Source organism: Anolis sagrei, chromosome 1 (genome assembly GCF_037176765.1).
Source record: "Anolis sagrei isolate rAnoSag1 chromosome 1, rAnoSag1.mat, whole genome shotgun sequence".
Classification (NCBI taxonomy): Eukaryota; Metazoa; Chordata; class Lepidosauria; order Squamata; family Dactyloidae; genus Anolis; species Anolis sagrei.
The window spans coordinates 27,078,325-27,094,260 of NC_090021.1; the positions used below are offsets into that span (position 1 = coordinate 27,078,325).

The window sequence follows — 15,936 nt, forward strand, 5'->3', positions numbered from 1 at the left end:
TGTTATGTGTCTATATAATATATATGGGGTTCCACCTTTACTGAACATACTAATATTTATATTTTCCAACTTGGGAAGACAATATAAACTTGTTTTTTTCCTTGTTAAAAAAGAGAATAACTCAATAATGTAAAATAGTTGACTTTAAAACAGAAGATAAAATATGATTCCCACACTTCCTCTCTACAGAATTAGTTTGCTGTTGTTATCAGACAGAAGCACTGGTCCCCTTCCTACAAAACGCTACAGGAAAACGGCTGCCCTCTCAGGAATGTAAACTTGGCAGCCTTTTTGGCAGCCTTCCACTGTTTCTCCCTTTCTCATTTTAACAAAAGAGCCACACTATTCTCCTAAGCTTAAGGTCAAGGCTCTGGCTTAGATGATACACAGCTCTACAGGTGGGCATTAAAGAAAGGAAAATCTTGTAAGATTTGAAAGAAATTCCATAGAATGTTTGGGGATATTTCTGTTTGGACTACAACTTCCAGAATCTTCCAGAGGGCTGAGAATTTTATGAGCTATATATATTAGGGGCCGCGGTGGCACAGCGGGTTAAACCGCTAACCTGCAGAACTTGCTGAACAGAAGGCTGGCAGTTTGAATCCACAGGACAGGGTGAGCTCCCATTGTTAGTCCCAACTTCTGCCAACCTAGCAGTTTGAAAACATGCAAATGTAAGTAGATTAATAGGCACCGCTTTGGTGGGAAGGTAATGGCGCTCCATGCAGTCATGCTGGCCACATGACCTTAGAGGCTTCTATGGACAATGCCGGCTCTTCGGCTTAGAAATGATAGATGAGCACCACCTCCCAGGGTCAGACTCAACTAGACTTAATGTCAAGGGGAAACCTCCCCCCCCCCCATATATATATATTCAAGTCCTGATTCATTATAGGGATGATGGGAATCTATCTGGGACCCATTCACACTGCAGAATTATAGTGCTATCATTGAATGTTAATTGTCATAATTCCTTTGTATGGAAATTTGTGACTCAAAATTGGGGGAAGGGCATTTAAAATTCTTACCAAGAGTGTTCTAGTTTCCTACCAGTGCACTAGTTGATGGATTCCTTAGGATGGAAGTGAAATAATAATGAGATAGTGTGAATGGGTTGCAATTTATTTAAGTATACAAGTTGGTCCTCCAGATCCACCGATTTTGCATCCACAGGTTCAACCACCTATGGCCAGAAAATATTTTTTTAATTACAAAAAGCAAACATTTGCCGTTTTATATAAGGGATTCCATTTTATTACTCCATTGTATATAATGGGACTTTTGCATCCATGGAGATTGGTATTCAAGGAGGCCCTGGAAACACTATACATCAGAACTTGGGGATAACTAGATGTAAAGAAGTTGCCTGTAATTTCTTTCTTTTTGAGGAAACAAAGGTATTACCGATACTTTATCATGCTATGATAATATGAGATAATGTCACTCAATTTTATGGAGGAATTATAAAGTTTTAGCAGAGGTAAGGCTGGCAGAGTGCCCTAGTTAACCAAGCCAACAACAGGTTGAAGGTATTTCTCAGCCTGAAGTTAAGTAGCAAATGATAATTCCTATCTACTCAAGTCAAGCAAGTTAACTTGGCAAATGAGGCTAAAACCCACAAAAATATAAATATAACCATCACAATTCAGTAACAAACATACTCTTGCCATTTCATGATACCCAACTGCTTGGGGTAGTTGCCTCACTCTGCCTTAACAGTGCTCTGCTGACAGGAGCTTTGCATTGTATTTAGGAGAGAGCCTTCAGACTGGAGAAATTGCTATGTTCCGGGAAGGTCTTCAGATTCTCCCCCACCTCCAAACTCAAGGATCTGATCCTTCAGATGAAGTGGCTGGGGCAAGGTGTACCTCACACCTGAGCTTTAGACCTGGTTCAGCGATCCACTTCCAAACTGTCTTGTTTGGACAAACCCAGAATTAATTCACTATCCTAGATGTCTCTCATATAATTCTAGGTCACCTCATGTTTCTGCTCTGACGCTAATCTCTTAAGGATTCAATAATATAATAATCCAAGACAACCTTTAAAGACAGTTCAAGAAAGCAAAGGGCGGTGCGCTAGAACAGGATGGACTTTGATATAACAATGTACCTTTCTATTAAAATATTTATGTGAACTAAGAATGTGGCTTTTGTTTTCCTTACAACCATGGGAATCAGATAAGGATATATGAATTCAAATACATGTTCACGAAAATGAGTTTAAACAAGTGATCATGCCAGCCTGAAGGTACCAAATCCTGTCTAATCTTGGAAGGTGAGTAGGCTCAGCCCTGGTTAGTGGCTGGATGTACTGTAGGCAAAATCAGGGAAACGAATTGGAAAAAAGCACTTCTACTTATGAAATCCACAGGGTTGTCATAAGTTGATGGACTCACACAACTTGAAAACATACTCACATGAACCGTTTTTCTACCTCTGGAGCAACACTTTCTCTCAATGCCCAGAAACTTGTCTTCTTTCGTAGCTGCGGTATAATTGTCCTAAGGTCAATCTGAATTTTGCATCATTTTGGAGGGATGAAACTTGAATGGAAAGAGGACTTATTTTTCCAAGGGTTGAGTAGTCTCTAGCTTTTTAAAGAAGAGGAGCTATTGTTCTCCAATCAACAGTGGCTCTTATTTCAGTGGTTAACTGAATCAACTGCAGGTTTCAGTCCAAATTTTACATGTTTTGTCCATGATGCTAAACAGTCAAATCTGCCTCCACTGATTTGGCACTTTGGATAGGATTTTGAAAGTTCAGACCCAATGGGTATTCCCCTACCTACTGACACTGATTTCACCAGACTCCTCTTCTACACATTAAAATCACTGCAGGAACAACAAATGAACCCCAGTAATACTGTATGGGGCACCACCTGGCATCTGTTGGGAAGTAGCAGTCAATAATAAAAGGACGAAGGCAGTCACATCTCTGGCTCATCCCCTGTTCAGATATCAGCCACCATGCCAATGCCTTAAATCTAGAAATAGTTTTTTAAAGATCTACAATGCTACTCGCGGGAACACCTCAGCAGGCAAAAGTACAAAAGTAGCAGGCTCAAACCCGGAATCTCAATCCTTGGCTGATATCAGATGGGAGACTCTCTCCTGGACACACAGAAGACTGGGTGACTTGGAAGGCTGCACTCTGGCACCTTAAGAAATGGGGCCACAAAGTGGAGTCCACAACATGCGAGTGTGGAGAACAGCAAACCACAGGCCACCTATTACAATGCAGTCTGACCCCTGCCACATGTACAATAGAGGACCTTCATATAGTAACACCAGAGGCACTCCAAGTGGCCAGTTACTGGTCAAAGGACATTTTTGTGTGTTTTAAAATACATCACAACTGTACCTTTGGTTTGCTTCTGATACGAACATAGAATCATAGAGTTGGAAGCGATCTCGTGGGCCATCTAGTCCAACGCCCTGCCAAGAAGCAGGAAAAGTGCATTCAAAGCACCCCCAACAGATGGCCATCCAGCCTCTGCTTAAAAGCCTCCAAAGAAGGAGCCTCCACCACACTTTGGGGCAGAGAGTTGCACCGCTGAACGGCTTTCACAGTCAGGAAGTTCTTCCTAATGTTCAGGTGGAATCTCCTTTCTACTGTTTGAAGCCAATGTTCCGCTTCCTAGTCTCCAGGGCAGCAAGAAACAACCTTGCTCCTTCCTCCCTATGACTTCCCCTCACATATTTATACATGGCCATCATGTCTCCTCTCAGCATTATCTTCTGAAGGCTAAACATGCCCAGCTCTTTAAGCTGCTCCTTATAGGGCTTGTTCTCCAGATCCTTGATCATTTTAGTCACCCTCCTCTGCACACATTCCAGCTTGTCAACATCTCCCTTCAATTGTGGTGCTCAGAATTGGACACAGTATTCCAGATGTGGTCTGACCAAGGCAGAATAGAGGGGTAGCATGACTTCGCTGGATCTAGGCACTATACTCCTATTTATGCAGGCCAAAATCCCATTGGCTTTTTTTGCTGCCACATGACATTGTTGGGTCATGTTTAACTTGTTGTCCACAAGATCTTATTCACGCGTACTGCTGTTGAGTCAGCCGTCTCCCATTCTGTATCTTTGCATTTCATTTTTTCTGCCTAAGTGGAGTATCTTGCATTTGTCACTCTTGAACTTCATTTTGTTAGTTTTGGCCCATCTCTCCAATCTCTTCAGATTGTTTCTGAATTCTGCTCCTGTCTTCTGAGGTATTGGCTATCCCTCCCAATTTAGTGTCATCTGCAAAGTTGATGATCATGCATTCTAACCCTTCATCCAAGTCATTAATAAATATGTTGAACAGGATCGGGCTCAGAACAGACCCCTGTGGCACTCCACTCATCACTTCTTTTCAAGATGAAGAGGATAAATAAATAAATCTTGCCCCACAGCCCACTGAGAACCATACTGCATCATTCTACTGTATGTGTCTTGCATCCCATTTTGGAAGAACGCTAGGCTATAAAGTAAACAAAATAAATAATATCTCAAGAACTAGATCTTCCAATATTAACATACTTGGGCTCTAAGACATTCCAGGGATGGTCTTAGTACCAATCTCCTTCTAGGTTTGTTTGATGGAAACAAAAGTGATTATCTTCTCTGTGACATCCCCTATATAGAACTACAATGTCGTCTCTTGTCTATCCTTCTATCAGGAAGTAAAAATTGATTGTTAGAACTTTTAATAGTTTACAGATCTTAATTGTCAGTTGATCTTAATGTTTACTTTGGCATAACTCTGTATTGCCTTGGTGCAATAGCAGAGGAAACATTCTCACTGCATCCAACTGCTACTTCAGGCTTCCATTCTACCTATGCCCAGAAACAGGTGAAAGACCCTCCTTCCACCCTAACTACTACTGCCCTGGTCCCAGAAGAAGAGAATAAAACTAAGGTATAGTTGCATCTTGCTTTAGGGGCAGATAAAAGGCTCTCCCTTCATCCCAACTGCTGCTGCTCTGGACAGTAGGAGGAGAGAAAAAAGCAGACACAGCTCCATTATGCCTCAACCTCAGCAGCATCCGACGAAAGACCCTCTTTTCATCCCAACTGCCACTGCCTTGGCCTTGGAGGGAGAGAAGTAGAGGTATCATTTGAAAATATTGGGAAAGTTACTTTTTTGGACTTTCTATTCCAGATTCACCAAACTTTAGTCTGAAAATGTGGCTTTCCTGTGCCCTGCCTGTCCTAGGTTTTGGTATTCAGAGGGCCATCTGACAAACAGGAATCAAAGTGACCTAACCTTACAGATTTATTGTCAAGTTTGACCCAGTTAAGGTCAAACCAAACCCGCCAAGATGTCCAGCAAGCAAGCCAAGGAAACGGCCAACAAGAAGCGTCCTCAGTGTGCCACCTCTAATGTCTTTGCTATGTTCGACCAGTCACAGATCCAGGAATTCAAGGATGTGTTCAACATTATAGACTAAAATCATGGTGGGTTCATTGACAAGGAAGATCTGCATGATATGATGGCATCTCTTGAGAAGAACCCCACCGATTAATACTTGGAAGGCATGATGAGTGAAACTGCTGGACCCATCAACTTCACCATATTCTCTCCATGTTTGGAGAAAAGCTGAATGCAACTGATCCAGACGATGTCATCCGCAATGCTTTTGCCTGTTTTGATGAGGAAGCCATGGGTTTCCTTTATGAAGACCATCTACGTGAACTTCTCACTACTAAGGATGACCGATTCACAGATGTATAGGTTGATGAGATGTACTGAGAAGCCCCCACTGTCAAGAAAGGCAACTTCAACCACGTGAAGTTCACCTGTATCTTGAAGCATGGAGTCAAGGACAAAGATGATTAAAACCAAAAGGGATTTCAACTTCTGGGTCACCCTTTTAAGATCTTAATCTCCTTGATCTGCCTTGAAAATGCCTATATCAGAATGGGCTAACCTGAAAGGGATATGTTTATAAACATGAAGCCAAACCCTGATCTAAATGAAGGAAAGGCTTGTCACACATTCACATATGTTACGCATGGATCTGAACTGATCCTTTTTAAAGCTACTCCTCAGTTCTGTACATACAGAATAAAGTACAAGGTATCATTCGTTGGGCTTAATTCTCACCCTCACTGCCACCCCTGCCCTTCTGGGCCATGTCTTCAATAGATTGTGAGCCTGAAGGGAGGGAACTGTTTTATGGTTCTATTACTTGTAAACTGCCATATCCAATGATGATTCTATAGAAAGAAATGATAATATTTTGATTGATTTAAATTTCTGTAAAACAATTTAACTGCATTTTAAAATAGCCCCTTGTTTGTTTTTACTTACAACTTTGTTTTCAGTCCCAGTGCTGGGAGAAGCATCAGATATAAATTATGATGATAAATCATGTGGCTCTACATTTAACCGTGATTTCAATGAAAGGCTAGTGAGTACTGAATGGCGCACCTTACATAACCACAAAGCAGCTCTAATATATGCTGGAGTTTAGAAAGCAAAGACTAGGAAGCTCCAAGTGGCCAAGAAAGCTAGAAAGCCACATCCACTTCCATGTCCTCATGTGCTCACAAACACGCATTCTTCTTCCTGCTTCATGTTTTCTGGGGCTTGCCAGTCAAATTGCTGGTGTATCTGAGCCAAACCCTCCCGCCATGTAAAGTGTGAATAGAGCTTTGTGGCTTGCACCCTCCTAAAGCACTTCATGAAGGAGAAGTGATCCTGCAGCCAACTTCCCTGAACTGCAGTTCATTCTGTATACTCCTGCCAAGATTTATCTGAAACAGTGAAATGCTGCCAATTTCTGGTCTCTGTGTGTATAGGGCTTTTTTTCCCCCGAGGGTAAAAAAAAAAGGAGAGGAAGGGTGCAACGACAAGATAAAGGCCTTCATAAACACAGAGATAGTAGGTGAAAATTTCTCAAGTCGCTCCTTGTTTCTAATAATAAATATTTATGCCCTAGTGCATTCTTCACAGCGTAACAAAAGATTTGCCTCTTATGTTTTGTTATTGTTTAGATGGCGATCTGGGGAGGCCAGGAGCAAATTCAAAGGGCATAATGCACAAAGCCGCACAAAATGATTATCCCAGGTCTATCAGAATGGAGACAACTAGGACAAACAAACTCAGGAAGTGGCAGGGAGTTCAGAAATGGCGGAAATTGATGGCAGAAGGGGAAAACCAAGGAGATTGCAGGGAGCTGCTGTCAAAGTCAACCCCAGGTCACAGCGTGCCAAGCTTTTGTAGAAAGCATTGCTTGTCTTATAATACAAAACTGGCACCCACAGCTGGCGATGGCTGCAGAGACGATTCAGATGTTAACATTGGAATGATAAACAGCCTTCCTGCCCCCTTCCCGTCCTCCAAAGGAAAGAAAGGCAGAAGTGGGGGAAGGTCTATGTAAGCAAGCAGAAGCAAACAGCCAATCCAGTTGCTAAGAAACGTTGGATGTTGGCCAATATCGAACCAAGAGCCTGAAGAATTCCTTATTTCATCCCCACAAAGAAAGTACCTGTAGATGACGCCGTGTTGGTGGAGGAACATGAGTGCCGATGTGACTTCTGCTGCGTAGAAGCGGGAGCGGGGTTCATCAAATTTGCGTGAGCGTTGAATCTGAAACATTAGGTCTCCTCCATTGACATACTCCATGACGAAAAAGAGGCGGTCCTGAAATTCAGAAAGATAGAGCCGTTGAGCCGATTTCCTCCTCTTAGTTACACAAAGATGTCACTGTACATAGGTGGCTAGCATCAGGTCTGTAGCGAGGGGGTGGTTTTAGGGGTTCAAACCCCCCCCCCGAAATGTTTTAGATTTTTTTAAAAAAACCTGGTTTACTCATGAATTTTAACTGGTTAACCAAATTCCCATGCTTAGTCTATGAGATGCAAAAAATTAAGAGTCCCTCCAGAACTGCAAGCACTATCTCAAGCAAATATTGACAATTTATTCACACTGTCATTACTTGCAGCAATAGCCAATGTAGTGAAGCAACCAAGTTGGGTGTGTGTGTGTTGAATGCTCTCATTAAGGAGGCCAGACTTGATGGAGGTGGTTGACAAGGGCGGAGCTGCAGGCTATTGAAGGCTGCGTTGCCCCCTGCTGTGCTCTTTGCTTCAGCGTGAGCTAGGAGGGAGGTTTCAGACCCCCCCCCCCACAAAATTTTCAAACCCCCTCCAGCAAAATTTTCAACCCCCCCCCCCGCAAAATTTTCAACCCCTCCCGAAATTTTTTTCTGGCTACGGCCCTGGCTAGCATACTGTGAAATTGCTTTTTAGGTAGAAGTAGAAGCATAGTAAAAGTTTTGAACAACGGGCAGGAAGAAGGGATCCTGCAAAGCACACAGGCTTGTCAGATCTCAGCATTTAGCCCCAAGTCTCCACTTTCAATGCATCATCTCTAGATAGGATACTAAGATACAGATTCTCCAATTTGGGGCAGACTCCGTTCCTGGGAAGAGAAAGGTCTGTAAGGGTACATATCTCTAGCTCAGCTAATAGCCCTGCTACATTTTGTAAGAATTTCCTTGGAACTTGCCAAGACTCTCAAAGTCAGCAGTTACCAAGCTGTTTTGGTCATGGAACCTTGTAGAAGACTCCCCCCCCCCCCACCACCACCAATGAAACCCTAACTCTATACTTGATTTTCCCCTTGGAACCCTGTCTCTGTCCCTAAGCATTGTGAACCCACAAAGGTCTCCCTTCTTTCATCTACCCCTACTGTCTGGGTATACTGTAGTAGGTTTGGAAATAATCAAAATATTGCAGGTTCTAATCCAAGGAGCAGCATGAGCTCCCGCTGTTAGCCCCAGCTTCTGCCAACCTAGCAGTTCAAAAACATGCAAATGTGAGTAGATCAATAGTTAGCGCTCTGGTGGGAAGGTAACAGCACTCCATAAAGTCATGCTGGCCACATGATCTTGGAGGTGTCTATGGACAATGCCAGTTCTTTGGCTTAGAAATGGAGATAAGCACCAACCCCTAGAGTTGGACATGACTGGACTTAATGTCAGGGGAAAATCTTTACCTAGAGTTATGTGGAATACAGTTTGGAAGCCACTGTTCTAAGTAGTCTAAGTATTTACATAGCTCCTCCCTTTGTTTTTATTGTAGCCTGAACACTCACCCTCCTCTCTACTCTATGTCTAACTTCAGGCTAGAGGCAAGTGTGTGTGTGCCTTCAATTACTTGTTGGCCACCCCCATGAAATTATATGTTTTTCTTAGGCAAGGAATACTCAGAAGTGGTTTTGCTAATTCCTTCCTCTGAAAAATAGCCTACAGCACCTGGTAGTCATTGGTCATCTCCCATCCAAGCACTAAACTTGTTTAACTTGTTTCACTTTCAAGGTGAGGGGAAGGGTCTAGTGTCTTTCGGGTATTTAGCAAATATAGGCTATATTAAATGTCTCTTATTCTGTCTCCCTAAATCAGAAAGTAGGAATAAAATCACTTAATTTCATCTTAATCTGGGCAGAGTTCCCTTAGTTTTGATTTCTGCCTTATTTTCCAGATAGGAAATTTTTTTTATGTCTCTGTAAATGTGCATTTTAATGACAAGCTGTGGTTGGTATTTAATGCCTAACAGATAATGTTATCACCAGGGAACATCCATGTCTCAGATTTTAGCCCAGAAACCTCGGAACATGGGACAATCCTGAACTAGCAACCCTAAAAGCTCAGATTTAACTAATGAAGAGCAAAGAAATCATTGGAATCTGAGGCAAATTAAAAAATACTGGGAAACGATACACATTTTTTCAGACCTACTGAATTTGCTATTCATTTTTTGAAGAATTTACTAGGAACTTCTGCACAAGTCTTTTCAAATTGCACATCCTTACTACCCATTCCCAGCAAACATTTTATATAAAAGAGATGACATGATCCAGAGAGGAATTATTCATATGTTCCTGCAAACATATCCATATTTGTAAAAAAAATTATTTACAGTGGTGGAGTAGTTCAAAGACTCCATCAAGCTCCAGCACCAATATAAAACAGGAAAAGGTGGAAGAGCCACTTAAATTCCCCGTTCTGATGAGCCTTTCATGTTAAGTGTAAACCTTTCATGTTAAGGCCAAGACTATTGTTAAGCAGAATGAGGCTGGTGCGGCAACCGAGAGGGGTCCTTTCATGCTACACAAATGTAATGATATGATTTCACTTCAGCTACCATGGCTGTATCCCATGGAATTTTGCTGAGTTTGCTTATTTATTTACTTACTATATTTCTATCCCTCCTTTCTCAAGCCCAAAGGCGACTCAAGGCAGCTTACAAATTGGCAGCAATTCAATGCCATAGCAACCCACAATATACAGTTAAAACATTTAAATCAGCATTATAAAATCAATACAATACAAAACTCATTAAAAACATATAATAACCAATGTCTTTCTGTTAATCTCACTTTCCAGTAGCATAATCTAAGCAGTTCCATGTTTCAAACTTACATGATTCTGTGTTTGTCCATTGTACTGCATTTCCAAAAGCTTGTTCAAAGACCCAGGATTTTACTTTTTTTTTTTTTGAAAGTCAGGAGGTAGGAGACCAATCTAATATATTTGGGGAGGGAGTTCCACAGCCAAGGGGCCACCACTGAGTAGGTCCTGTCCCTTGTCACCAAACATGCAAAGAAGACGGGATTGAGAGCAGGCCCCCTCCAGACAATCTTAAATTCCTAGATGGTTCATAGGAAGAGATACGTTTGGACCGGTAAGCTGGGCCGGAACCGTTTGCTTGAAGCACTAAAACTCTCTGGCTGAGATTCACAAATGCCCTTTCCTAAACTGTCAGTCCAAGGTTTCCATAAGATGTTGCCATAGCAATTAAAGTGAAATACAATTGTGTAATGTAAAAAAGCCCTAGATTCCAAGAGATAGCAGCAATATATTAGATAAGAGGCTGGGCTGAATGGAGTTGAAGTAAAGCAGCATCTGTTTCACTTTAATTTAACCATGTATGTATTTTTGTGTGCCTACCTGTGCCTGTTTTTCCTAGTTAATGTGCTGGGAACAAAGTAATAGGTAGCCTTGACCTAGTTCAAAGGCCAATAGACAAGGGTGTGGCCTCAAAATTTGAAGTACAAGTATTCAGCATGACATCTGTTATAAGAAAATCCAAAATTGCCAGCAGTTGTGTTTATCCATTCGTGGGACTCCAATTTGGCAGTATAGAGAAGCAGAGTCCACAGTGCCAATGACACAAAGTGGAGGAACAAGGGGGAAAGAAGAGAAGGACATGAGATTGCATAAGATGAACCTCGACAGGAGGGAAACAGAGTACGGCAGTTCCCTCTGCTGTCCCCCACTTTCCCTCTGCTCATGTGACGAGATCCTTAGTGTTAATTCCAAGACAAGCCGCACCAAAAAACTTTGGATGATGATAAGGATAGCTTATGTCCCAGTTCAAATTGTCCCAGTTTCTCTTTCCTCCTGTCATCTCTGTTCTTCTTTTATTTTATTTCAGGGTTATTAACCTTTTTTCCTCCAAGGATCCCCTTTGCCAGTCAGGTGAAAACCATGGATCCCTTCTCAGAATGTATCAGCTGATAGTTTTATGACACTCAGCATAAGCATGTCTTTAAATTAAATAGTTTGTAGACAGCAGGACTGTGACCACGTGTGATCAAGCATTGAGTCTAATAACTACCATAATTTCAAAGTACGGGTCAGTGTAGGCATTTTTTTGAGGCATGCAAGAACTGTAACATGATATGAAATGAAGACTTCTATAATACGCATACAGGGGCGGCTCAACCCATTACGCAAAGTAAGCATTTGCAGTATAGTTGATTTTGCCCAGGGTGCTCTTGAGGTGCTCTTGGGGGAAAATAGACCTTGACATATGTGAGTTGTAGTTACTGGGACGTATAGTTCACCTACAATCAAAGAGCATTCTGAACTCCACCAATGATTGAATTGAACCAAATATGGCACACAGAACTCCCACGATGAACAGAAAATATATATCAGTGATTGGTTGGGGGGGGGGGAGGGGCACCAAAATACTGTTTGCTTACCGTTGAAAATTACCTAGGGCCGCCTCTGTACTCATACATTGCACACATCCATGAATGAAGAAAATGCTAGATTTCAGTTAGAGGTCAGACAAAATAAGGATAAGTAGTTGTTTTTTTCCAATTCAGGGTCACGGTTCCCCCCATCGTTCCATGGACCCCCAAGGAGTCTGCATAGAATTGCGTAATCCTTTGATCACTCTTTTCTCCGTCTCCTGGCTCCTCCTTGCTAAAGCCTTCCTTACTAGTCTGAATAATTTGAGGAAATTGGTCTGTTAGAGCCAGACATCCTCTGTCTGTGGACCCCTGGTTGAGAACCCCTGCTTTAGTTGCTGAAAACTGAGTTCAAAGTGCAAATGTATTTTGTATCCAATTAATTCAGCTGAGGAAAGCCATAGGGGGTTTATCCAGTAGGCTCAGGCAAAAGTCAGCTTCTGTAGCCTACCTTAGTTTTCCCTCTTCCTCATCGTTTTTGCTATCTTCATCACAATCTGACATTGCTTTGGCTACATGTGTTCCAGTTTTCATCTGTGAAATGCTGGAGGAGACGCTTTGTCTATTTGTTCATATCCTGTATACTGTTTGTCCTCTGACTCCTTTTTTGATTCCAGCTTTGATCCTTCTTAACCTCTCTGTATTTTGAACCTCTTGTTCCAAAATCTACCTTGCTTCCTTCAGTTGGCTGTTTGCTCAATGCTATAATCACTCCTTCTCCATTCCTCTGGCTTCTCCTTACTAAAGCCCTCGGGACCTCATCACACTAGAGAATGAATCCACTTTAAATCCGGATTCTGCCTCCTGCAGAATTCTGAGGTTTGTAGTTTAGGGAGGAGCCTTTAACAGCCTCACTAAACTACAAACCCCAGAATTCTGCAGGAGGCAGAAACCAGATTTAAAGTGGATTAATTCTCTAGTGTGATGAAGTATATACGTCTGCTTAAACATCTGTAGAATTACAGCAAATTGGCCAATGGTAGCCAGACACCCTCTGTTCACTACATGCCCCTTTTATATCACAGCAGTTGAGCCAATTACAATCAATACTAATGGGTAGTCCATCAAAAACAATGAAACCTAGAAGGGTCTCTATAAATCTCCTGGTTTTGGTTGGGAGCTGGAGAGAACAGAAAAACAAAGACACTAGTTGGCTATAACAGGCATGGGCAAACTTTGACCCTCCAAGTGTTTTGGATGTCAACTCCCACAATTACTAACAGCTGGTAAGCTGGTTGAGATTGCTGGGAACTAAAGTCCAAAACACCTAGAGGGCTGGAATTTGCACATGCCTGGGCTATAATCTATGCTTTTGAGGTAAATAAGGTGTATCCAAATTCATTGTCTTCTTGAGTTTGACAGTGTAAGTTGAACCATGTTGCAGTTTTTTTTTAAAAGGAAAACTTCTTTTTTTTAAAAAAAAAAAACAAGAAAATGAAAAACTAATTACTTCTCAAGATGCACTGGCTAACTTTATAGGGAACATGTTCTTGTTTTCACTTCAGAGATGCCAGAAAGGGATTAGTCTATAACTATTTTGTTTGTTATCTTGACTCTTATTTTAGTTTACATAATCCAAGAGTTCCCAGAGCTGCCTGCAATTTATGGAACTTCTTGCAATATTGCTACAGCTATGGAGTGCCAAACAAATAATAATTTTAGAATGTATAATATTGTGGATTTTGAAAACATTGATTGTTAAGTCCTTTACAGACAAGGAACAGGTGGATAGAAGGAATGAAGAGCACGTCTGGTAGACTAAACTACCATCCATTCATCTATGATACGCGCACACATACACCTCAAAATGTAGAGGTTTGAAGCTTTCAACCTCCACCCCCCAGTTTCTCCTCTGAGGAGAGGAGAAGGAAGGCAATGCTGAGGAAAGGGAATGCATCAGGAGTTGTGGCACATAGAGTCAAGTTCTTGGCAGAAGGCCCTTGACTCATGTCCTTGGGGCAGTTCTTCCAGTCCAGCTATCTACACCTCAACTCAGAAACTATGACCATTTTGTATATGGGTGCCCATATGTTCTGATGCACAATGTAGAAGTTGATGTGATCCAGTTAACCTCTTTTCATCATACATTCATTTCACTGTTTCATCATGGGGGTTACTGGAAGCTATTTTTGGTTTTGTCTAGGCTTTGAGTAACCACCAACCACTATCCATCCCTTTATATATACCATATATAGTATTTTCTATCATAGCTTTGAAGAATTTTCCCATAGGCCTGAATGGATCTCTTTAATTTTGCTCCTTCAACAGTACTGGACAAGCAAATGTATGCAATCCCTTTTGAACAAATCTTGCCAAGAAAACGCTGTGGTAGAGTTGTCATAGGTAGAAAATGACTTGAAGGTACTCAACAACAAACAACAAACCTTGCCTGGTGCCCATACATACAAAGAGGTCTGTCTGTCTACTACGATACAACTGATCAATTTGCTATGGCAACAGTACTCAAATTGATTATCAGTTGACTGTGAGTCACCAGCTCCAGGTCCCAAGTGAGTTTCCAGGAAAGCATGCAAAAGCAAAAATAATATGCCACAAATATGGTACTGATCCATCACCTTGCATCTGTCACACTGGACCTATTGCACAAAAGCCCCAATGTATCTGGGAATAGTACCATACCCGTATAAGCATAGTCCAATCATATGGACATGAGAAAAAGTGGGACCATGAAATCTCACCACATGAGAGTCAACACGCTTCTCATGAAAAGCAAGGACTTGTTGCATTGTAGTACACTGATACTACATGCACATCCAACCCACAGTTTTTGGATTCTTTCGCATGTGCTCTGCCCTTTCATGTACACCACCATAGTTGCAACTCCCTTAGAATGTTACCCTTCTCACTTGTGAGAAAGTGTTGACTGCATTATCGTTGCTTCCAGGATTATCTCAATGTAAACCGTCGAGAAGAGAATAGGGCATTCCTTATGAGAAATTATGAGTGATGGTCAGCAGCTTCCTGTGTGGAAGAATAAATATTCGTGCCAGTTGGTTTTGTTTTGGTCCAAGACCGTCCACTCACCCCTTCAATGTTTACACATGGAAAGATACCATCAGTGGGGGAATGAGACTTCATGTAAATTCCAGACAAAAGGTAATGCCTTTGACGCATTGTTTTCAGTCTGAGAAAGTCTGCATAAAGAATATTTTTCTTTTCCCTGCCATTCTGCTTTTGGCCCCTGGATTCTAACAAAACTTAATCCACCTTTTCATTTGTTTGTTTGTTTTTCCACTGTTTAATTCAATGACACTGTATTACATTACAGCATGAAGAAAACACACTTAGTAAAGAGCAAAAGGGCGTGCGTGATGAATAGAGATTGCTAGAAATCCAGAGGAAAAGATCTCATCCTGCTCTCAGCTAAACTGGGAAAGTTGGGCAGCCTGGTCAGGCAACTGAAGACAGCTTGATTATCTGAAATGCCTCAAAGCAGAAATGTAGCACGCAATGTGTTTCCCACTTTTGGGTCAGAGACGTGTGTCCGTGCTGTGTGTCAGGCAAGCCACATTGTCACCACTGGTCTGAGACTCTCAGAGCTGCCCTGGCCTCTAGCTTAAACCCCCCAAATCAGGAAAAGCATCATACACACACACCCCTCGATAGCTAGAATTCACAGCTGATAAGACTTATCTATGTTTTCCAAGTGGCATTTTCCACTTGTTTTATGTTTCTCTTATAAATGGGTGTGAAGAAAATTTTCTTGATTCCAACAAGTCCTTAGACTTGAGTTCACTGTGTCAATATAGTTTCTATTCCTCTTTCCCTCCTAGCAAATATTACTGTAAATGGCATTGTTTCTCCAAATAATAAAATATATTACAATTTTGGGGGGGAGGAAAAGAAACATTTTTTTTTGCAAATTGCCAGTCTCTGGAAGCCAATATCTCAACAGACATTCAATACAGAAAAGCATACCTTTCATTTGGCCTTACTA

The 15,936-nt window shown here is 41.6% G+C and overlaps 1 protein-coding gene and 1 pseudogene across 1 annotated transcript in view; one reads left to right on the top strand and one right to left on the bottom strand.

Annotated features, from left to right (window-relative positions):
- The window catches only part of PRKCE (protein kinase C epsilon), a 369,797-nt gene that overhangs the window by 31,451 nt on the left and 322,410 nt on the right, over positions 1 to 15,936 (bottom strand). Inside the window, exon 11 of the mRNA XM_060754401.2 lies at positions 7,483 to 7,637. Within this exon, the coding sequence (XP_060610384.1) occupies positions 7,483 to 7,637 (155 nt within the window). The remainder of the gene's footprint in view (positions 1 to 7,482; positions 7,638 to 15,936) is intronic.
- LOC132761785 (myosin regulatory light polypeptide 9 pseudogene) lies at positions 5,311 to 5,828 on the top strand (annotated as a pseudogene).